The sequence below is a fragment of the Cyprinodon tularosa genome, unplaced genomic scaffold (genome assembly GCF_016077235.1).
Source record: "Cyprinodon tularosa strain WSP-4 unplaced genomic scaffold, ASM1607723v1 ctg1386, whole genome shotgun sequence".
Classification (NCBI taxonomy): domain Eukaryota; kingdom Metazoa; phylum Chordata; class Actinopteri; order Cyprinodontiformes; family Cyprinodontidae; genus Cyprinodon; species Cyprinodon tularosa.
In genome coordinates, this window is record NW_024038206.1 from 25,603 (window position 1) to 49,189 (window position 23,587).

The 23,587-nt window shown below is 41.0% G+C and overlaps 1 protein-coding gene across 1 annotated transcript in view; it reads left to right on the plus strand.

Annotated features, from left to right (window-relative positions):
- Positions 1–23,587, plus strand: part of LOC119778763 (plasma membrane calcium-transporting ATPase 3-like) — a gene marked incomplete at both ends in the record, with an annotated part of 60,544 nt that overhangs the window by 22,972 nt on the left and 13,985 nt on the right. Inside the window, 14 exons of the mRNA XM_038278137.1 lie at positions 666–722; positions 967–1,008; positions 5,902–6,066; positions 10,298–10,369; positions 10,468–10,610; positions 11,012–11,144; positions 13,028–13,137; positions 13,247–13,381; positions 13,901–14,007; positions 14,208–14,283; positions 16,365–16,523; positions 16,659–16,838; positions 19,077–19,164; positions 19,256–19,362. Coding sequence (XP_038134065.1) covers positions 666–722; positions 967–1,008; positions 5,902–6,066; positions 10,298–10,369; positions 10,468–10,610; positions 11,012–11,144; positions 13,028–13,137; positions 13,247–13,381; positions 13,901–14,007; positions 14,208–14,283; positions 16,365–16,523; positions 16,659–16,838; positions 19,077–19,164; positions 19,256–19,362 — 1,574 coding nt within the window. The remainder of the gene's footprint in view (positions 1–665; positions 723–966; positions 1,009–5,901; positions 6,067–10,297; positions 10,370–10,467; positions 10,611–11,011; positions 11,145–13,027; positions 13,138–13,246; positions 13,382–13,900; positions 14,008–14,207; positions 14,284–16,364; positions 16,524–16,658; positions 16,839–19,076; positions 19,165–19,255; positions 19,363–23,587) is intronic.

Genomic DNA, 23,587 nt, shown 5'->3' on the forward strand with positions numbered 1-23,587 from the left:
CTATAGGTATTTTAGATCTCACTCCTCCTCGCTGCCTTTCCTGTCCACTCTCTGCTTGTTGGCATGCGGATAGAGGACCTCCCCCTTAATTTGAGTGAAAGAGAAGCTGTAGATTCAATCAATTATTGAAAGAGCAGGGGGTGGGGGTGGGTTGGAAAGGAGGGGATTGAGGGTAAAGCCTTGGTTGGTCAATGCACAACGCATTAGCCTCTCCTCAAATCTGTTTTGAAAGGTCCTGCATTCAGACAACAAAGGCAGAAGCACTTAAAGTTAACATCATTACTGCCTCCGCTGCAGCTCAGACTGCTGCACAAGAATGAACGCCGGGTCGCTGGCATCTGGGAAAAGAGGAAACAACACGCCGAAGTGCAGCAAACACACATCAGCTGCTGACGGTTACCATTCAGGCCGTTGTGTTTGGGGCTCATCAGTTATTTAAATTCAAATAGCAGGACTGGCTCACGTTCCCTCCTTTAGTTTCATGTTTTACTTTTTTCATTGTTGTGTTCTTTATTTTCATGTTGAGGAGAAACCATTAAATTTGTTGCTGCAGATATTTGAACAGCTGCTCCATGTTACTTATCATCATATTCATTGCTTGAGTTTCCTTCCTCCCTTTTTTCCCCTTTTTTGCAAATTTCCACCCAAACCTTTCTTTCTCACAGAGGACAGTTCTCAGTTACCCGTCGCTACAGATGCTGCTAACAGCACAGTCACCAATGGTATGTGAGCATAAAGTTCTTCCCTTCCCTCAGTGAATGGAGCCCACAGTGAGAGTGACAGTAGCCCATGAGGGACATTTGAAGATGTCCTTCTGTTTCTTGACCCATGAAATGAGTGTCATTTTATTTCTCTTCCCTTTAGTATGTTTGTTTCTGCGTTTACGGAATTTGCTCCAGTGTCCCTGTCCCAGAATGAGAAATATGATCCGTCTGAGTGGAAATATTTCTCCTTTTTCTCCCTCAGGAAAACAAGCTGATGGAGCTGTGGAGAACAATCAGAATAAAGGTAACAAAAAGTAGATTCGTTTTAAATCACCTTTATATTTTTCTCTTCTAATTTTGGAATATTTTTCAGCTTGATTAAAGAAACGTTTTTATAGGAAATTCGAAATATAAATTTGTTTTACCTAAAAAGATGAAGCAAAAGTCCTATTTTAATAACTAAAACATGTTTGTAGTAAGAATTAGTGTAACTATCAGAATTCCTAGATCTAATATAAAATAACAATCTTTTGTTTAACAAACATTTTTAATTATAAAACATTATTCTTATTACAGTTCATATTCATAAAGTGAACACATACAGTGCTTTCAGTTTTATTTAAGCAACCTGTTGCATATTTTTTTCCTTTTTTTTCTATGTCGGACAAACAGCTACTATTAAACGACTGTAAAGCTTAAGAAAAATTAGCTTTTGAAGTTTTTTTCACTAATAGTGTCAGGGTTTGGTTGTGGTTTAAGGACCCAAATGCAGAGGCAGAGAGGCAGAAGAGAGTTTTCTCAGTTTTAATTAGTGGTAACAGTTAACAGTGGCAGGAATCCAGGAATCCAAAATCCAACTTAAAATTCAACACAAACCAGAACCATGGAGACATCAGGGGAAACCAATCACAAGGAGCCAGGGTAAGACGGGAAACCAGCACTGAGGAACTGCACAGGGAGAGTATGGCTCGGTTCGAATTCATGGGACGCGTCCTCAGAAGGCCAGATTTGAAAGACGATTACGTCATAGCGCGGCGCCGAGGTCTGGTCGGATTCCAAGAGTCCTCGTTATGCGGCCTTAAAATGCGTCCTTCTTTTAGCCTGATTTGAAGGACGGGTCAGATGTATCCTCGCTATCCTTGGTTTACCCAGGATTCATTGCAAGACCAAGCAAGCCGTGATCAGAGGAAAGGTTACTTGGCGCCGAACAGTGGTGAAAATTGGAAGTTCAGTTTAATATAATCCAGTCTGTGAATAGTTCCTTCTGAAATGAATGAAAATAGTTGTTTCAATGGTTATTGAGGCAGATATGTTGCAGTAATGCTTGATTTATCTAAAGTCTTTTTTATCTGTTACTGTGTAAATGGGTTTGGCTGGAATTTAAAGACAGATTCTAATATATCTGCAGGGTGGGGACTATAAATCTGATAGGAGTTTTTGTTTTTTATTGCAGTTTTGAACAATTTGCTTAAGTGACCTAGTATTTTTTCAGTATTTTTTGTTGTTGAATATTAGAGATTTTGCAGATATATTTTAATTCATACATTGTTTAGATTTACTTATATATTTCAACCCTTTTTATAGAATAGGAAATCTATGTATTGTCCCACAATGGGGAAATTTACAGCAGCAGAAAGATTATTGAAAATGGTCACACAAATGTGGACCTTAGAAAAATGTATAAGAATAACATAATAGGGAAGAGTTAAAATATAAACAATAAATTCCTGTAAAGTGTTTTAACAATATCAATCTGTGCACCTGGAGAATAAATAACCAATATGCAGCTATGGACATTTTTACATTAATGGATATTTGAAAATAGCAGCAACATCAGAGATGTGCAGAATGACAGCAGCAGGTTATTTAACTGACTAAGGTTTATATCATTATATTTGATTGTATTTTTTAATGCTTTATTCCACTCTGGATTCCCATGAGTACATTCCTTGTAGTCTTTGTTCACTTTACAGAATAAAAAATAAATAAACAGTTTTGAAAACTTCGGTATTCCTTCTTTTCCTGCTTTGTGTGTCAACTATCACGGTTGCTAAGGAACATAGCCTACGGCGGTGAAACCCGCCGAAGGGTAGACCTGTTTGCATTTACAGCCAAAACTCCTCCGGTCTCCTTATTTTCACTGACTTGGAAGGATCCAGTCCAGGTTGGCCACGTCCTTGGAGGATGCAGCCCATGAATTCGAGCAGAGCCCATATATGGAAGACTGAAAAAAGAGAGGACTAACGAGCAGATAGGAAGCAGGTGTGAAGAGAGGAGTCTAGGAAGGAGCCAGGGAAATGGACAGCAAGACAAGAGGGCAACAAATAAAAACCTAAGAACTCAAACATATCCAGAAAATACAACAAAATAGGAATTAAACCAATAAAACTAGAAAACATGGAACAAAGTAAAACATAACAGAACCAAGACTGTGACAAATAGTGTTCTGAAGCGTGTAGTATTTGGATTAGTTCCTTCAGTGAATCAAAGGTCATGTCTGACCCTGTCCTCCTGTCAGTTCTCCCTTCAAATCTACAGCAGATCCTGCTGCAGACCGTTAGCTGACGGAGTCACTGGGCTGGTAACCAGACCACATGTCTGCAACTTTTCATATCTAAAGAGCCATGTTGCCCTGAGTCACTTACAGCCGCAAAATATTATATTACTTTTTCATAAAAACAACCTAATATTTTTGATAAATATCTGCAATAGGGAACATGTTGCCATTTAAAAAAAGTATAGTGTATTTGTATTTTTAGCTTTTTTAAAATAATTGTAAAACATAACTTCTAAGTTAATTAGAAGAAAAAATGTGCTAAAAATATATTTCTTTGTTCTTTACATGTCATTGTTATGAAAATTCAAATATTCTTTATAAAGGTATTTGTTATAGTACATTAGTGAGTATCACTTTTAGCTACTATTAAGAGCAATCGGAGAGGATCCAAGGAGCCACATGTGGCTCAGGAGCCGCAGGCTGCAGACCCACTTAGACCATCAGCTGTCCAGGAGATGCAGATATTTGCAGAGGTCCAGGTTCTGTCCAGGTTCTATCTCGGTTCTGTTCCGGCTCTGTTCAGTTCGGTTCCAGTTCTGTTCAGGTTTTCTGTTCAGGTTTTGTTCAGTCCGGTTCTGTTCCGGTCTGTTCAGTTCAGTTCTGTTCCGGTTCTGTTCAGATTCTGTTCAGTTCTGTTCTGTTCTGTTCCGGTTCTGTTCAGTTCGGTTCTGTTCAGTTCAGTTCCGGTTCTGTTCCAGTTCTGTTCAGTTCTGTTCAGATTCAGTTCCGGTTCAGTTCAGTTCAGTTCTGTTCAGGTTTTCTGTTCAGGTTTTGTTCAGTCCGGTTCTGTTCCGGTCTGTTCAGTTCAGTTCTGTTCCGGTTCTGTTCAGATTCTGTTCAGTTCTGTTCTGTTCAGTTCGGTTCTGTTCAGTTCAGTTCCGGTTCTGTTCAGTTCTGTTCAGATTCAGTTCCGGTTCAGTTCAGTTCTGTTCAGGTTTTCTGTTCAGGTTTTGTTCAGTCCGGTTCTGTTCCGGTTCTGTTCAGATTCTGTTCAGTTCTGTTCCGGTTCTGTTCCGGTTCTGTTCAGGTTTTTTTCAGGTTATGTTCCGGTTCTGTTCAGTTCAGTTCCGGTTCTGTTCAGATTCTGTTCAGTTCTGTTCTGTTCTGTTCCAGTTCTGTTCAGTTCGGTTCTGTTCGGTTCAGTTCTGTTCCGGTTCTGTTCAGGTTTTTTTCAGGTTATGTTCCGGTTCTGTTCAGTTCAGTTCCGGTTCTGTTCCAGTTCTGTTCAGTTCTGTTCTTTTCCGGTTGTGTTCAGTTCTGTTCAGTTCTGTTCTTTTCCGGTTCTGTTCAGTTCTGTTCAGATTCAGTTCCGGATTTGTTCAGTTCAGTTCAGTTCAGTTCTGTTCAGGTTTTCTGTTCAGGTTTTGTTCAGTCCGGTTCTGTTCCGGTTCTGTTCAGTTCAGTTTGGTTCCGGTTCTGTTCATATTCTGTTCAGTTAGTTTCTGTTCTGTTCAGTTCAGTTCAGTTCTATTCCATTTCTGTTCAGTTTTGTTCAGTTCTGTTCAGGTTCTGCTCCGGTTCTGTTACGGTTCTGTTTAATTCTGTTCCGGTTCTGTTTCGGTTCTGTTCAGGTTCTGTTCCGGTTCTGTTCTGGTTCTGTTCAGTTTTGTTCAGTTCTGTTCCGGTTCTCTTCAGGTTCTGTTCAGGTTATGTTCCGGGTCTGTTCTGGTTCTGTTCCGGTTCTCTTCAGATTCTGTTCAGTTCAGTTCCGGGTCTGTTCTGGTTCTGTTCCGGTTCGGTTCAGTTCAGTTCAGTTCCGGGTCTGTTTCGGTTCTGTTCAGGTTCTGTTCCGGTTCTGTTCTGGTTCTGTTCAGTTTTGTTCAGTTCTGTTCCGGTTCTCTTCAGGTTCTGTTCAGGTTATGTTCCGGGTCTGTTCTGGTTCTGTTCCGGTTCTCTTCAGATTCTGTTCAGTTCAGTTCCGGGTCTGTTCTGGTTCTGTTCCGGTTCGGTTCAGTTCAGTTCAGTTCCGGGTCTGTTCTGGTTCTATTCAGGTTCTGTTCCGGTTCTCTTCAGGTTCTGTTCAGTTCTGATGTCTCAGTCCTGGAGTTTTAACGGCTTAAAGATGGTTTGATTCCTGCTGCATTAATCTGTAGCAGGAATCACTATCATCACGTGAATTTGTCATGAACTAAAGAGAGACACCAAACTGTTGTTCAGGTCTGAGAAACTGATTTTTTTATGGATTTGCTCCTTCAATGCAGGTGAAGATGCAGACAGGCTGCTTTACTGCTCATTAGCCGCCTGCTTGTGTTGTTGATACTTTAGGAGATGAAGGCCTTCTCCATGCTGGTCTGTCACTAAATACCTGGAAACAACCGGAGGTTCTGGAGCTTCTCTTCACAATGTGACGCGTCCTAAATACTCTGGCAGCTCAGCGGAAACACTTAGAGTTTTGCTTTGGGGATTGTTTTTGGTTACTTTACATTTATAGATTTAGAGGAGAATGTTTATTATTCATTTCACAGCAAACCAAATAGACCAAAAGAGATGTTTTCTTTTAGCATATTTCAAATATATTTCCAATGTTTTCAAGCTCTCTGAACTATTGTTCTGGTTGGATCTGAGCATTTATGCTGCATGGACCAATTAGCTGAGGTCAAAGTTCATGTAAAATTGTTGTTTTTTTGTTTTTGTTTTTAGCCAAGAAGCAGGATGGGGGAGTTGCTATGGAGATGCAGCCCTTAAAGAGCGCAGAGGGAGGAGAAGTGGAGGACAGAGAGAAGAAGAAGACCAGCGTTCCAAAGAAGGAGAAGAGCGTGTTGCAGGGGAAGCTGACCAAACTGGCCGTTCAGATTGGCAAAGCAGGTCCACAAATCGCTCCTCTTCACTCTTTACATTTGTTCAATATTAATCAATATTATTTTAATTCATGTCCAGAGGAGCATCGTTTAGAGATGCATCATCAGGTCAATCCGGTTATAAATATTGCTTTCCAACACATTCACCTTATAATCCCAGATTTTCTGGCTGAGGAAACCAAGCTGACCTTTTTACAGTCAGGCAGGTGCAGGTGGCGCCTGACGGCATCGACTGCTGGCTTCAGAAAAGAGACGCACCGATGGGCCTCTGGTTCAGGATATTTACCCTTCAGTTGCCTTTCTTTGATGAAGGGATTTTTCTCAGACAGAAACAGACCAGCGATGCTGTAAGAGTTGGTAAACGTTTCTATTACTCGATTAGTAGACGATCAAAAATAAATCATTCTGATTATTTCAGCCTCATTACCAATTAGATGCCAAATACTAGACGAAGAATCTGGCTTGGACAGAAGCATATTAATTTCACATTTCTACCTCTATTGCAGCAAAATAAAGATTCAAATCAGGTTGTTTTCATTTGATTGTTCTATAATTGGACTTTAATGTTCTTCCTTCAATAAAACCTGGGTTCTGTTTGTCAAGTAAATTCACCAGTGGAGAGAAAATCAGCTTTAATCAGCTCTGGATCCACCCAGAGAGGAGCTGTTTCTCAGCCAGAGGATTCCCCACCAACGCCTCCATTCAAAATTCTGCTTTTCTTAGTCAGATGTTTAAAGTTTGACCAAAAAACGGATTTTTTTAGCACTTTAGCACTGAGCTGTTAGCTGTTGACAGGATAAGCTGCATTATCTCTATGTTCTCCACTTAAAAACAGCAACTTTCAGCTTCGATTCATTGGAAATATGAGCTTCAACTGGGAGCTGCTTCCACAGAAGTGGAGCCTGATTACTGAAAGACCCGCCGTCTGTTTCACCTTCTGTTTCGCCGTCTGTAACCTGCAGCCTGAGAGCAAAGTGATCAGTCGCTGGATCAATCAGATCTCTGCTACAGTTTGATGAGCGAGGCTTTAGGTGTTGGCAGATGTCAGCTCTGGATCTAAGAGCAAAGAAGAAAACTGGATAAACGATGATTTTTTTCCATCTCACTTTGGTCATAATGAAGAAGCACACCAAAGCCATTTCTATTGTCAAGCTGATGACTGACTAAGCTCTCAGTTTGATCCTGTTAAATGAGGAAGTTATGCCCCCTACAAAAGTCTTTGTGCCTCGGGGGCTTCCTCACGGTTATTTACTACTCTGAACTCAAACTGGGTAAAACCATATAAAAAGGACTATAAAACAGGAGTAAAAAAGTAACAAAGTTTATTCCAGATCAGGTCGTTACAGGACAGAGAAAATGCTTGGAGCTTGCACAGCTCTGGGCTCAAAAATCACGTCCGCAAGCGTCCGGCAAAGATTGAGCCGCGAACAAGGTCCTCTTCTCCTTCTTATAGCTCATGAGTCTATGTGTTGGATCATGTGGATGTTTAGCTGTCCGTATCAGAAACTGACACGCCATCCATGCCCTGACCTTCATGCATCTTGCCTCTATTCCCAAGAATTACAGATAGCTTCCCTTTATCAGCCCGGCTCCAAGATGTGTCCATATCCTGTGTATTTCTAAAGACACAAAGGCTGTCCTGATTTGATGGCCTCCATACACACAGTGACATCCACAATGCACATGATGTATAAAGAATAAACCTAACAATCCAAATATGTCCCAAAAAAGCTAAAAAAAAACAACCCACTGGACTTTGTTTCCAGGTTTGAAGATGTTTCGCTTCTGGATTTTATTTTTTTGTTGCTTTTTTTGGAATGACTGAGATGACTGAGATCAGAGGCGTGCATACATAGACACTAGGTGGTGCTAAAGCACTAGGAAGTTTGCCCTTTATCAACGAAAATGCCCTTTTGAAACTCGTTTTTTTTTTTATTATTATTATTAATATTATTAAGATTTTACTGAGGTCGGTTTTGAAATGATCTTTTGAAAACCTGAGCCATTAAAAACGACTGAAACAATGCCCCGAAATGAGCCACGTCCTTGCGCACAAACGACCAGCCTCTCTCTCTTCCTTTGTCACGTGAACTCGCGCGGTCGCCCGCAGGGCATGCCAGATGCGCAGCATCATAGCAGTTCAGTAAGCATCTTCAGATAGCAGGAACGGTCGCTGACAGGCTGCTTCTCCCGTGCCCCATTAGCCAGGTAATATACAGATCAAGCTAAATCATTTTGTTGTGCATTAAAAGCACCAAACAAGCATTTTGCCGTCTGGTCACCTGATAAACTAGTTAAACTAGATAAAGTTTTACACTGTAGCCCAAGTCAATGACAGATAACGTGAGGACGACCACATAGGCTACAGATAATTTCGGTAGAGTTTGCAATTGCAAATCTATGTGTTAAGACAAATATTTTCTGTTTTATAGGTTTTGTTAGGCAACATAAATTAACACACTTTGGTCTCTTTATTGTCTTACTTGTATATTGATTTAGTAATTGCAGCACAATGCAAAGAAAGGATGGTTAATCGTATTGAAAAATCTTAAAAGCTGTTCACATTTTATTTTTAAGTGGTTTGTACAAAATCAGCAGGTATTAAAATAGCTATTATTTTGTAGGCTACCATAAGTCATATCCACATGACAAGACTTCCAGTCATGTTGCCCTAATAGAACATTATTTAAACTAATGTGGCATATTTGTTAAAGCTATTATTATTATTATTATTATTATTATTATTATTATTATTATTATTATTATTGTCATGATGGTTATTATTATTATATTGTAGCCAGTCACAGCAGGGAAGCTCTATACCATCAACATCTACCAGGACAGGAGATGAGGAAGAGTTCAGGGAAGACACAGAGACAGAAAAAGACCAGGATGAGGGAGAACAGATGGGTGAGGGAAAACAGGGAGATGAGCCAGATGAAACAAGAAGAAAGATGATCAAGTCTGTTATTGTAACAGACTTGATCATTTAGTCTGTTCTGTTGGTGGTGTGACTTTTTTCCATTGAAAACTCACTTTTAGAGAATGTTACAAATAAAAGTCAAATTTCATTCAACATGCGTATATTTTTTTTTATATAATTAAGTGTTCCACATGTGCTAAAAAGTGCCCTCCCCCCCCTCCTGAGCACCTGCCCCCCAAAATGTCTGTGCACGCCTCTGACTGAGATCTTCACCAGCATCCAAATATGATGTTTTAGACTTAGACAACGATTATAGTCATTTTGCATAGACAGAGTGAATACAAAAGGAAATTTCTTGTTGTGCAGATTTCAGACAGTAAATAAGCAGCAGCTTAGCAGTGAAATAAACATTTCCATTCCATAAAGTGCAGCAGTGCTCAAATATAAACAGTATGGGAGAAATGCATTGATATGGAAGTTCAGAGCATTAATATATATGGTGCAGATATGCAGTATTTTTGGTTTGGTGTTATCAGTGTGAAAATACCAAACCAAATTTATTGAGTTCCAAGGCAGAAAATGGAGGCTTCAATCTTGCAGACGTCTTTTCTGATCAGACAGCGGAACACAAACGGCACGGCAATAACTGAGATGTTTCCTGTCAGGTCTAAAAATAAAACAGAGCGGCTAAAAGCTGTTAGATCTACTGTAAATAGATGTTCTGTCAGGGGCAGATTGATTCATGAGGTGAAATTGAAAGGTGAAATTGTGGAGGATCAGTTGTTGGTAAAATCTGTAAAACAGCTTAATGCTTTTACTCTTTATGCTTCAAAATAATAATTAATTAAACTATGTTGTGTTGCTAAGTTAAAAAAGAATAACCAGAAAAAAAAATGAAATCAGAAACAATGTTTTAAAAAGTCGGTGAAGACTCCTTTATAAAAATAAAAATTGTGTAGAAATTTGGATCAGTCAGAAATAAAAACAGAATAAAAAAAGAAATCCAACTTTAAAATCCCTCCATGAGATCAAGATTTCAGTTCAGTTCTTTTTTTTTTTAACAGTGTCCTGCGTGGCGATGTGGCGATAAGTATAAATGACTTTATGCCAAAATGAGCCCAACAGATTTTACTTTCTTGAGGCCGTTTCTGCTGGCAGGGGTCGGGATCTTTAACTTGGGTCAGTTGTCTTGTGGTTGGAGTTTCTATAGAAAGTGCAAATAAGATCAGAAAAATAAGCATTAGTGCTGCAGCAGAAGAGGCCTGTTGTTTTCTATGGTAGAATCTCTGATAACTTGCCTCTTCTCTCCCTGCAGGTTTGGTGATGTCAGCCATCACTGTCATCATTCTAGTGCTCTACTTTGTCATAAACACGTTTGTTGTCAAAGGTTGGTGTAAATAAACATTTATTCTTGTTGCTCTAATGAGCGACATTTAGCCTCAATGGCTCGATGGTGAACTGAAAGTGTTTTGTTGTGTGTTGCAGGTCGCACGTGGCTTCCAGAATGCACTCCCATTTACGTCCAGTATTTTGTCAAGTTCTTTATAATCGGAGTGACGGTGCTGGTGGTGGCCGTCCCAGAAGGCTTACCTCTCGCTGTCACCATCTCTCTGGCCTACTCTGTCAAGGTAAAGCCCACTTCAGTGTGTTTGCATCGTTTATGTGTCTGCAGCGCATTTAAACTATCCTGTTTTTGTTTTTTTGGAGCATTTTTCTCTGCATTCGTTCCTTTTTGGATTTGCTGTTTATTTATGTGTTTGCGGTGTGTTTGCGCCCCTCAGCCACCATAGTTATTAATCAACATGCATTACCTGCACAGGAAATAAATCAAAACATTTTCAGTTACATAAATGTTTCCAGCACTTTGTGTTATTGTTCCTCATGAAATTATTTTTTCGTTAAAATAAATCAGAATATTTTGGGGTTTTTTTTTTTCCTTTCTCCATCTTTCTGACATCCCATAATCAAACTGTGTCCATTGTGATCTCCTGCCCTTCATCCACCTGCTGTTCTCCCCTGATATCACCAGAAAATGATGAAGGACAACAACCTAGTACGGCATCTGGATGCATGCGAGACCATGGGCAACGCCACGGCCATCTGCTCCGACAAGACCGGCACGCTCACCACCAACCGGATGACTGTGGTCCAGCTTTACGTAGGTGAGACGGACCAAGCAGGAAGAAAAACGTCCTTCATATCTGCAGTTTCACACTCAGGGATGGCTCGTTTTCATCTGTGGTGCATTTTAACTCTTTTCCTTGGATTAGTGAGAAACGTACGTAAGAGGATTAGGGCCACTGAAAAAAAGAATGTTAACTGATTTTTTTACATTTTATTTCAGTATAGAATGGGAAAAAAGTCAGAATTCTGACTTTAATCTCAGAATTCTGACTTTCTTCTCAGAATTCTGACTTTAAACTCAGAATTCTGAGTTTAATCTCAGAATTCTGAAATTTTTCTCAGAATTCTGACTTTTTTATTGTCAGAATTCAGTGTTTTTTCTCAGAATTCTGAGAAAAAAGTCAGAATTCTGACTTTAATCTCAGAAAGTTAGATTTTATTGTCAGAATTCAGTCAGAATTCTGAGAAAAAAGTCAGAATTCCGACTTTTTTCCCATGTTAAATTGAAATAAAATTTAAAAATCAGTTAATTTTTATTTATTTTTTCAGTGGCCCTAATCCTCTTCCGTAGAAACGTGTAATTTTTTACTCCTTTGTGTGAATCCGGCTTATTATCATCATACATTTAAACTAATAATAAAACTTAAACTGAAATGGAGAAAAAAAAATTTCATGAACTAAATTAAAATGATAAAACTCTGATTAAAATGCAAAAAAAAAAATAACTTTAACTATATTGTGTGTTTATAAAGATAAAAATGGAGCTAAATGATGGAACAAATGAAAACTAAACTAAAAATAATTTAAATAATTGAATTATTAAAACAGTAGCTACTAAAAACTATCAAAGCAATTCTAGAAAGAATATTAAAATACATTTGGAAAATAAGTATTCTAACTAAATAAAGCTGAAGTGGAAAGAAAAACTGAAAACTGTTTAAATTTTGCTGTAAATATTTTCACCTCTGTTACTTTTTTCCTTTCTGCTGAAGGATTTCTCTTTTTTTCCATTCGGACAGTACGGAGAGTTTTAGGATTGTATTTTTTTTAGCTACAGCCTGACATGTAAGATCAGCCTGAATCATTTATGACCTGCAGCATAAATCCAGGTTTTCATGCCGTCTGCATCAGAAACGGAGACTCCTGAGACCAGACAAGCATTTTCCTGTTCCTACCAGACGGGATCTCCTGGTCTGTCATCCTCCAGAGATGATGTCTTGGGTTAGGGTGCACCACCCGCCTGGTGGTTAAAGCAGTAGAGCTCCAGGATGTTGGTGCCTAAAATCTCCCCCAGCATCTAAATTCTGCTGCAGAACTTCTGAGATGTTTCTGTCAGCTCAGGATGACGACCGAAGAGTCAGAGAGGATGAGGTTCATCAAACGATTACCGACCAAATATCTGCAGCCTGCTGAGGCAGCACATCGGCAGTGTTTAATAATGTAAACCTTTACAAACATTCACATTGAAAGTCGAGTTAAACCCAAAAAACAACCGTACACGAAAAATGAAATGATTCCCTGCATGAGGAATAGAAAAAAATCTGATCAACATCAGAATCTCTGGGATTAGCTTAGAATACTTCAGATTACGTCTCCCTGGATCCTGAAAAAATCTGGTCCTTTGTGTTTTTTAGCTGGTTTTAATGACTGCAGTCTGATTCCTCTGTAGGTGTGGTTGTAGTTTTATTTCCCTTTGGTATTAAAACATTTTTTTAAAATAATTTTCAGTCATGAAGCAGATATCTGCTCTAGTGTGAGCCTAGCTTCAGCTAACAGGAGAGCTTTAAACTCGTCTTCTTTACTACATGGAGTAAATCGGACGTACGGAGCTGCCGATTGGCTGGTTGTGTCTGCAGCCGAATTTTTGCACCTAATAAAGTGAGTTTTTCTTCCAAAGCAATGATCCTGTGCATCTTTTTAGGTGATGCTCACTATCGTGTGATCCCAGACCCTGGACAGGTCAGCCCTCACACTCTGGATCTGCTGGTCAATGCCATCGCCATCAACAGCGCCTACACCTCCAAGATCTTAGTGAGTAACCTGCAGATCCACGGCAGGCAGATGTTCTCGCTGTAGTCTGGATAGAAGAAATGAAAATGATCCTGGGAATAACGTCTGCCATCAATCGTCTCTCCAACAGCCGCCGGATGTGGAGGGAGGTCTCGCCAAGCAGGTGGGGAATAAAACAGAATGCGGCCTTCTGGGATTGATCTTAAACCTTCAGCGGGACTACGCCACCGTCAGAGAGCAGATTCCAGAGGAGAAACTCTACAAGGTAGAAAATCTCCAGTTAAATCCGTTTGGTTTAAAAAAGAAACAACAGGAGAAGGAAGTTTTCTTTCTTAATAATCTCCAATAAACGGTCCGTCAATGGAAAGATTTATTTATTTTATATCCCAATAAATGTATTTATTGATTTTAACTGAAGCTGAGGATTTAAATGAAAATGCATTAAAATCGTTTCAGTTTTGGTTAATTTATCCGTAGTATTTCTGTATTTGTGAATAAATTGAACCAACAGCTACTTTCCTAAAGTCTCCTTCGTGGGTTTTTAGCTTCTGGCTGAACCAGAAGTTGGTTCAGTCAGATATTCCCACATTGAGCAGGTTTCTTACTTCACTGTGAGCTTCAGCTTCATAAACAAACAGCAGAGGCAGTAAAACTTCCTCCATCCACGTTTACAACATTTGCCTCCTTGGTACCTGACAGACATATTGGCACCAAGCTAACTATTTCAACGTGAAATATCATCAATCTGGTTTCCTCCATCTCTCTCGTCTCTCCGTGCATCCAGGTTTACACGTTCAACTCGGTGCGTAAATCTATGAGTACTGTAATCAAGCTGCCTGATGGGACCTTCCGCCTCTACAGCAAAGGAGCTTCTGAGATAATGCTGAAGAAGTGAGTCCTTCTTATTACGGCTGCAGACAAACTTTTTTAAAAGCCTTGGAGCTAAAGTTCAAGCAAACATCATAAAATCAAAGCGTTTTGTTTAGAGATGGATAGAATGGAGGATGGGGAGGATCGCAGGCAACTGTGTGATGAAAGCAGACTGGGATCAAACATAGTTTTAAGATGATGTCATCGGTTTTGTTTCTCAGGTGTTCCTACATCCTGGATGCCAACGGAGAAGCTCGCAGCTTCCGTCCACGCGACAGAGATGAAATGGTCAAACAGGTTAGGCTAACTCCTAGCATGACTGTTTAAATGTTTGTCAGAATTAATGATTTTATGCTGATAGCGTGAAAACGTTAAATATCCGGATAAAAGCTGCAGTCGTTAAAAGTGTGGAAGCAAAGGAAAGATTTTGATTTCAGAGTTGTGTGGCTGTCTTAGTTCATCATCTGGATAACATGTTTGGGGTCTGCAGAGATGTGAGCTGAACCTTTCCTGACCCTAAGAACAAGTCCTGGACAGAGGGACCGTCTCTCCTGATCAACCTGTTCTACCAACCGGATGCTTTAGTTTGCGCTGTGTTTGGGATGAGAGTAGAATCTGACCAACCAGAGTCCCCCGGTGCAACGCTTTGTTAGTGCAACCAGGGAGAGCAGAGATCAGATCCCCATTAATCAGATCTGGCTTTAAATAAGTTAAAATTAATAAGTTCAATAGACTAACTGTGGTGACCTCTGGATATGGGAGCAGCTGAAACCGGCGGCTGTGTTGTCCTTTAATGGTGGGAACCGGAGATGATTGCAGACAATCTGAGCGAAGTTGATGAGCTTTTTCAGGCAGATGGGTCAGAATGTCATCAGGTCCATGAAGCTTCCTGCTCCTCTGATGGGGAAACAGACAATTCAGATTCTTCCTAAGATGTGTGGCTCAGATGGGAGGAGAAGAAGGAGGTGATGATGGCTGACTTTCTAAACCTGGAAAAACCATCTAGAAATAAGTCAAAATTCCTTAAATCAAGTGTATTTACCCATAATTTGAGAAGGTAAATGGGATAGTTTGCCAATGGAATGAGTATTTCTACTCTTAAAATAATATATTTACATAAAATGCTCTTGAAATAAGACGATGCAATTGTGATTTCTTATTTTAAGCGTAAATTGTCTTGTTCCATTGGCAAAGTGTCTCTTTTACCTCCTCAATCCAAGAACAAATGCACTTATTTTAAGAAAAAATGGCTCATCTAGATTTCGATTTTTTTCCAGTGAGGAGATGTTGATGATGTCAGTCCATCAGGACTAGTGAAACTGTTCAATGCCTTTCAGTCAGCAGAGAGAAGCTGCCTTTTATCCTCACAGTGAAGCTTCTTTAACCTCCCTGTTCAGGTCCCAGTCTGCCTGCTGTGAGCTTCTGCTCAGCTGCCTGCAGCTTCCTCAATAAAACTCTGGTTTATTCTGCACATGCTCAAACAAACCCATGGCAGAGCGTCGGTAAACGTAGTCGGGTCACTTTCAAATGGCTGCAGTCTGTGTGGTTGAAGCAGGCGGGTAACACCTGTCCAAAGGCTGAGAGGTTTTACTTTCTGTCTGTGAGGTGAGAGGAAGCAGGCAGCCATCAGTAAAGCTCATTCAAAGTTGTTCACTTTTGATGGGACTTTTTTAAATGCTTTATTTATAATTTATTTGAGATGTTTGCTGTTATAAAATCTCCTGATCTCACCGATGAGAGAATCTAGATGTTGTTTTTCTATTCCTGCTCAGTAAGATCAGCTGCTGTTCAGCCTCCGTCTGTAACTGATGGTAACTTCTGTTATTTGGTGCTATGCTAATTAGCCGCAGCCTGAGTGAATGAGAGGATCCAGCCCACCTTCACCTTTCATCCGCGTTACCGGGGAAACGAGGAACGATGCTAACTAATTTAGCTTCCACAGATTTAAAATAAACAACATTTAGATTCAAGGTTAAGAGAAGGTGAAAAATATTTATTTAGATGTCGGATTTTTCGCTCAATCAGCTTTACTGAAGTAAACGCATCTGTGTGCTTTTTGAGTTTGCAGCCTAAGCATGATGTGAGTGAAAGGCTGACGGATCTAAATCTGGCTAATGATGAACACAGCTTATGCCGTGAGAAAAAGAACTGCTCCTTCCACAACTTGATTCCAGCTCAGCAGTTTGTGTCGTGGCAGCTTTATGTCACCTCCTCTCTGTGTCACACTCAGACGCTGGGGGTCTTTCCCTGGAGCTACGTCACATCGCATCCATCAAACCTCGTCTCTCTTTAACATATTGGGATTCCAATGATGCATGTAGCGTGTATTTGGATGTTTTCTGCCTTTTTAGACCATGTTTTTCATTACTGACTGCTAGGTGATTGAACCCATGGCCTGTGAAGGGTTGAGGACCATCTGCATAGCTTACCGTGATCTACCACCAAATCCAGAGCCAGAATGGGACAACGAGGCTGAGATAGTGACTGAGCTGACCTGCATAACCGTAGTGGGGATAGAGGACCCTGTGCGGCCTGAGGTTTGTGATTTCTTAACTTACCTGAAGAAAACAACCAACACATTCACCTGATATTTTAACTAAACGTGGTTTAAAATCCACCTAAAGACTGAAACTGCTGTTTCTTTTTGAACTAAATTCTTTGACCTTTCCAAGGTGCCGGAAGCCATCCGGAAGTGTCAGCGCGCCGGCATCACGGTGCGAATGGTAACCGGTGACAACATCAACACAGCGAGGGCCATCGCTGCCAAGTGTGGTATAATCAACCCTGGAGACGACTTCATCTGTCTGGAGGGGAAAGAGTTCAACCGACGAATCAGGAACGAGAAAGGGGAGGTAGGTTTGGTCGTAGCTTTTTTAACTGTATCAAATACAAACATGTTAGATCATTTCTCATTTCTTTATCTGTGTTAAAATCAGTCATTTTCTTCCCTTACTGATCTATTAAAGTTAGTTTTTTGGCAGCTGTAGATGTTCAGCATCTCTCAGAATCAGCTTAATGTTTTTTCAGGACTTTTTAAAATCCTTTTTAAAGAAATAACTATAGAATGATGTTTAACCTCTAATATCTATATTAGAGGTTTAAAATAGACATAGATGCTGCGTTACCAGGAAAAAAATCATAACCGGACTCGGACTGGTAATCTGTTATACCCAGAGATGGGAAGTAAGGAAGTACAATTACTTTGTTATTGTACTCAAGTAGATTTTTCTGATATTTTTACTTTACTTTACTAATTATTTTTATGGTGACTTTTTACTTCTACTCCTTACATTTTTAAAAATTGGCTCGTTACTTTAGTTTTGAATAATTTCAATGGAGTTACCGTTATTATTTTTCATGTCATCAATACCAAATTCAATCTAATTGGATGGGAATCTACGTTGCATTTGACGCACCACTACAAGATGAATCGACAGATTCGGCGGTATTCATTCACGGCAAATCATTGCAGCTTGGTGGCGGTGGCGTTAGCATAGTAGCATGGACGACGAGATGATTGAAAATGAACACAACGGAGATCTAGTCCTATTGGCAGACATCCATTTAAAATGTAGGCAACGGCATGAAAAAAGTGGTTTCTACTTTTACTTTTATACTTTAAGTACATTTACAAGAATGTACTTTGTTACTTTTACTTGAGTAAAGAAGTTTAATCAGTACTTCCACTTTTACCAGAGTATTTTTTAACACAAGTATCTGTACTTTTACTCAAGTACGGAAAGTGAGTACTTTTGCCATCTCTGGTTATACCGGGCATTTACCCAGCGTTCGAGGGCCGGCCCTCCTTAAATCATACCGGTCCAAACACTTCCTCTCCGGCCGAAGCTCCTACCTGCGACAGTAAATAACTCAAGAAGCTCAAGAACTAATCCAATGTTAACTACCTAAATGATGCATGCAGTATATATAGCCCTTCCTTGTCATGCACATCCTTGTGACTGTTGGCATATGGTGTAATTTTCTATTTCTTCAAACTGTAAAATCCTTGCAACAAACTAAATTATATCCGTCCATCCATTATCTGACACGCTTGTCCTGAGTGGGGTCGCGAGGGGTGCTGGTGCCTATCTCTAGCAGTCAATGGGTGAGGGGCGGGATCCACCCTGGACAGGTCGCCAGTCCATCGCAGGGCAACACAGAGATACACAGGACAAACAACCATTCACACACTCACACCCAAGGAGGATTTAGAGAAGCCAATTAACCTAACAGTCATGTTTTTGGACTGTGGGAGGAAGCCGGAGTACCCGGAGAGAACCCACACATGCTCAGGGAGAACATGCAAACTCCATGCAGAAAGACCCTTGGCCAGGAATCGAACCCAGAACCTTCTTGCTGGAAGCTCAGCAGTGCTACCCACTGCCTCACTGAATTATAATCAAACTAAAATACTTTTTCTTTAAACCATTTCTTATATTTGGCGAATTTATGTTAGAATATTTAGCAAAAATGTGTTGAGGTGCATGACGGGGTTTTGCATCTGCTGGAGGGGGCTGGTGTAGATGAAAAAATGACAGGGCCAAAAATCGTTCCCAGTCTGAGCCTGACAATAACAGATTACTTTAGGCTCAGCTCAGAGTTTAAAGTATTTAGATTCACTTCTCACCTGGTGAGTCACTGTAAATATGATCCTGTTCTATCTTTATGGCATCACAACTACTTCAAAAATGGGATTTTACTACACTGCTGAAAAACTGCTATGTCTATTGAATGAAAAATGCTCCTTCCCCAAGTTTGGTTTTATTGGTGCAGTTAAAGGCTCACACTTAATCTAAGCTTTTCATTTTTTAAAAGAAGGGATAGAGAGACTTTCAAATTCTTTTCAATTAATAAAATGTAAACGGTGGTGATGCAATGATAGATAGCTACTGAAGCGATTAAGAAAAGAGATAGAGAAATGTTCGTATAGATTGGCCATAATAAGGTCTCTGTAGAACAGAGTTCCTTTGCTTTTCCAAGGAGTGAGAATGAGGATGACTGAACTGATCACAGAGCAGTGTGAGCATCTCGCTTCCTTCCAGAGATTCACAGTTAGACCTGCTGATGTGGTTTTTCTCTTTTCTCTGCAGATTGAACAGGAACGCATCGATAAAATCTGGCCCAAACTGCGCGTTTTGGCTCGATCCTCTCCGACAGACAAGCACACACTGGTTAAAGGTGAGACTCCAGGGTTTCTCACTAAAATGCACAATATTCAGTTAAACACAAGCATAGTGAGCCTTTTTTCCACCCGCCTCCGTGTGTCCAGGCATCATTGACAGCCTTGCTGTGGAACAGAGGCAGGTTGTTGCAGTAACAGGAGACGGGACTAACGACGGACCCGCTTTGAAGAAGGCTGACGTGGGCTTTGCTATGGTAAGCTGAGGGCATATTATTAACACTAACAAACATTTCTGCTGGTTCAAGTTGCTCTCTGTAATTTTGGTTGAAATGTGAAGTACGACAGGAGAAGGATGGCAGTCATTTTATCTTCACGTCTTTCTAGTTCTAACTCAGATAATTTTTTATTGGTTTCAAAGTCAGTTTATTCAAAGCAGAGTTGAGTAAATATCTTCAGAAATTAATGGAAATGTTCAAAATTTATATTGACATGATCTTTCAATTTAAGGTCCAAAATAATTGAACAAAGACTGGTACCATTTCAGCACAAATATTTAAATTCCGAAGGAAAAAACAGAAAACCAGCATGTGCACTAGCATTGACTCCCCTCCCTAATATTTGGTTACACAGCCTTCAGCAGCAATGACAGCCTCCAAACGTTTCTAATATTCATCTAGAAGCTTCTCCTATTCTTCTTTTGCAATCTGCTCAAGCTCTTGTACATTTGCAGTCTTCCTTTCTCCAATGGCAGATTTCAGCTCTACCCAAATGTTTTCAATTGGATTGAGATCAAGACTCACTGTTGGCCATTTTAAAACAGTCCGTTTTTTTCCCCTTCAACCATGCCTGTGTGCTTTTAAAGCTGTGCTTTGGGTCATTATCTTGCTGGAAGACCCAGGATCTTCGCCTCAAACCAGGTTTTCTTACACTGGGCAAGACATTTCGCTCCAGAATTTCTTGATAATCTTCTGATTTCATGATGGCCTCCAGTACCAGATGCCGCAAAGCAGCCCCACAGCATTATGGATCCTCCACCATGCATGAGTGTTGGTATGGTGTTCTTTTCTTTAAAGGCTTCATTGCGCCGTCTGTAAACATACTGTTGGTGTGAATTACCAAAAAGCTCCATGTTTGTTTCATCTGTCCATAAAATGTTGTCCTAGAAGGCTTGAGGTTTGTCCAGGTTCTCTTTTGCAAAGACCAGTCATTCTTTTTTATGTCTTTTCTTTAGCAATGGGGTCTTCCTTGGCCTCCGCCCACTTGCTGAAACAATCACAGCAGACTGCTGTGATAGGGATACCAAGGTCTTTGGAGACGGCTTTATACCCTTTGGAGTTCTTTTGCTTACAAATAATAGCATTTCTGGTGTCCTCAGACAACTCCTTTGTCTTTACCATTGTCACATGTGAAAATGGACTAACAGTTGCTTTTAAAGCACCAACATCATTTATTGGTTAATTCATGTCACATGTGTGGAGGCAGTTCATCAAAAGTGATCTTCATTTGTGATTTGCAACAGGTGAGCCGAAGTAGGTTTTGATACTGATTTGCAGCAAAGAGTGCCAATACCATTGACATGGTAAACATTGGGTTTTTTATTTGTGTTCCTCATAATGATGACCTTTTTAAATGTTTTTTATCATCAGCTGTTTTGCATCAAGCACATGCTATCAGCATTAAAATGTTTTTTCACTTGATGTACATATATATATATGTGATCCATGGAGCTTAGTTTTTATCGTATAATACTTTAAAGATATTCAGAAAATGATCATATTCTATATCAGACTCCATGTTTCAGAGATGCTATGAGGCTGATTGGCTTTTTAAACTGCTTCAGTCTTTCATGTTGTTGAACTTTGCATAGAACCTTCTGCTGTTGAAATGTATGATAGAAAACTGATAATCTACTTGAAATGTTGAACTGATCGGTTGTGTAGCAGAAGTTATCAACAATGTCATAGAAGAAGTTGTTATCTGGATCCACATTGTCTTCCATGTCCTGACTTTTATAATCCGTGTAGCTGAATGTTTTCAGGTTATTGGAGGTGTAGTGTCCATCAGTGACGTACAAACAGTTCCTGTAACTTGTAAGTAACATGGTGAAAGTGGTGCTGATATCGCCTGTGCTCAAAATGTTCCTCAGAGAGTTCAATCGTATTTATCCAGAATGACCAAAGCCTTGTTCCCTCCGGTTCCATTCAGCCTGATGAAGACCTTACAGTGGGTGGTGCACCTGGACTGGATTTTCTTTTGCTTGCTCACGAACCGGTCCTTCCTCGCCATGTCGGCGTTCTTCTTGTTAACGAACACGTCTGACTCCTTCAGCAACCTGCCCAGTTTCAGCAGATTTTTGTTTCCTGTTACTGAACCTCATGATAATCGCTGGTCTGTCATTGTTCCCTCATCTCTGGATCAAGTTGCGCGCTGCAATGGAGTCACAGTCCAGCTTTAACAAGAGGAACAGGGCCAACTGTTCCTCCACCTGCTCCTCCAACTGTTCCTCCACCTGTTCCTCCAACTGTTCATCTACCTGTTCCTTCACCTGTTCATCCACCTGTTCCTTCACCTGTTCATCCACCTGTTCCTTCACCTGTTCCTTCACCTGTTCCTCCAACTGTTCATCTATCTGTTCCTCCACCTGCTCCTCCACCTGTTTTTAAACTGTTCATCTACCTGTTCCTTCCCCTGTTTCTCCACCTGTTCCTCCAACTGTTCATCTACCTGTTCCTTCACCTGTTCCTCCACCTGCTCCTTCACCTGTTCCTCCAACTGTTCATCTACCTGTTCCTTCACCTGTTCCTCCACCTGCTCCTCCACCTGTTTTTCCAACTGTTCATCTACCTGTTCCTTCCCGTTTCTCCACCTGTTCATCTACTTGTTCCTTCACCTATTCCTTCACCCGTTCCTCCACCTGTTCCTCCAACTGTTCATCTACCTGTTCCTTCACCTGTTCATCTACCTGTTCCTTCACCTGTTCCTCCAACTGTTCATCTACCTGTTCCTTCACCTGTTCATCTACCTGTTCCTTCACCTGTTCATCTACCTGTTCCTTCACCTGTACATCTACCTGTTCCTCCACCTGTTCCTTCACCTGTTCCTTCACCTGTTCCTCCACCTGTTCCTTCACCTGTTCCTCCAACTGTTCCTCCAACTGTTCCTCCACCTGTTCCTTCACCTGTTCCTCCAACTGTTCCTCCACCTGTTCCTTCACCTGTTCCTCCAACTGTTCCTCCAACTGTTCATCTACCTGTTCATCTACCTGTTCCTCCAGCTGTTCCTTCACCTGTTCCTTCACCTGTTCCTCCACCTGTTCCTTCACCTATTCCTCCAACTGTTCCTCAAACTGTTCATCTACCTGTTCCTCCACCTTTTCCTTCACCTTTTCCTCCACCTGTTCATCTACCTGTTCCTTCACCTGTTCATCTACCTGTTCCTCCACCTGTTCCTTCACCTGTTCATCTACCTTTTCCTTCACCTGTTCCTCCACCCGTTCATCTACCTGTTCCTTCACCTGTTCCTCCACCCGTTCATCTACCTGTTCCTTCACCTGTTCCTCCACCCGTTCCCCCACCTGTTTCTCTACCTGTTCCTTTACCTGTTCATTCACCTGTTCCTCCACCTGTTACTCCAACTGTTCATCTACCTGTTCCTTCACCTGTTCCTCCACCCATTCATCTACCTGTTCCTTCACCTGTTCCTCCACCCGTTCATCTACCTGTTCCTCCACCCGTTCCCCCACCTGTTTCTCCACCTGTTCCTCTACCTGTTCCTTCACCTGTTCATCTACGTGTTCCTTCGCCTGTTCCTCCACCCGTTCATCTACCTGTTCCTTCACCTGTTCCTCCACCCGTTCCCCCACCTGTTCCTCTACCTGTTCCTCCACCCGTTCCCCCACCTGTTTCTCCACCTGTTCCTCTACCTGTTCCTTCACCTGTTCCTCCACCTGTTCCTTCACCTGTTCCTTCACCTGTTCCTCCAACTGTTCATCTATCTGTTCCTTCACCTGTTCATCTACCTGTTCCTCCACCTGTTCATCTACCTGTTCCTCCACCTGTTCCTCCACCTGTTCCTTCACCTGTTCCTTCACCTGTTCCTCCACCTGTTCCTTCACCTGTTCCTCCACCTGTTCCTTCACCTGTTCCTTCACCTGTTCCTCCACCTGTTCCTTCACCTGTTCCTTCACCTGTTCCTCCAACTGTTCATCTATCTGTTCCTTCACCTGTTCATCTACCTGTTCCTCCACCTGTTCCTCCACCTGTTCCTTCACCTGTTCCTTCACCTGTTCCTCCACCTCTTCCTTCACCTGTTCCTCTCAACTGTTCCTCCACCTGTTCCTCCAACTGTTCATCTACCTGTTCCTTCACCTGTTCCTTCACCTGTTCCTCCAACTGTTCATCTACCTGTTCCTCCACCTGTTCCTCCACCTGTTCCTTCACCTGTTCCTTCACCTGTTCCTCCACCTGTTCCTTCACCTGT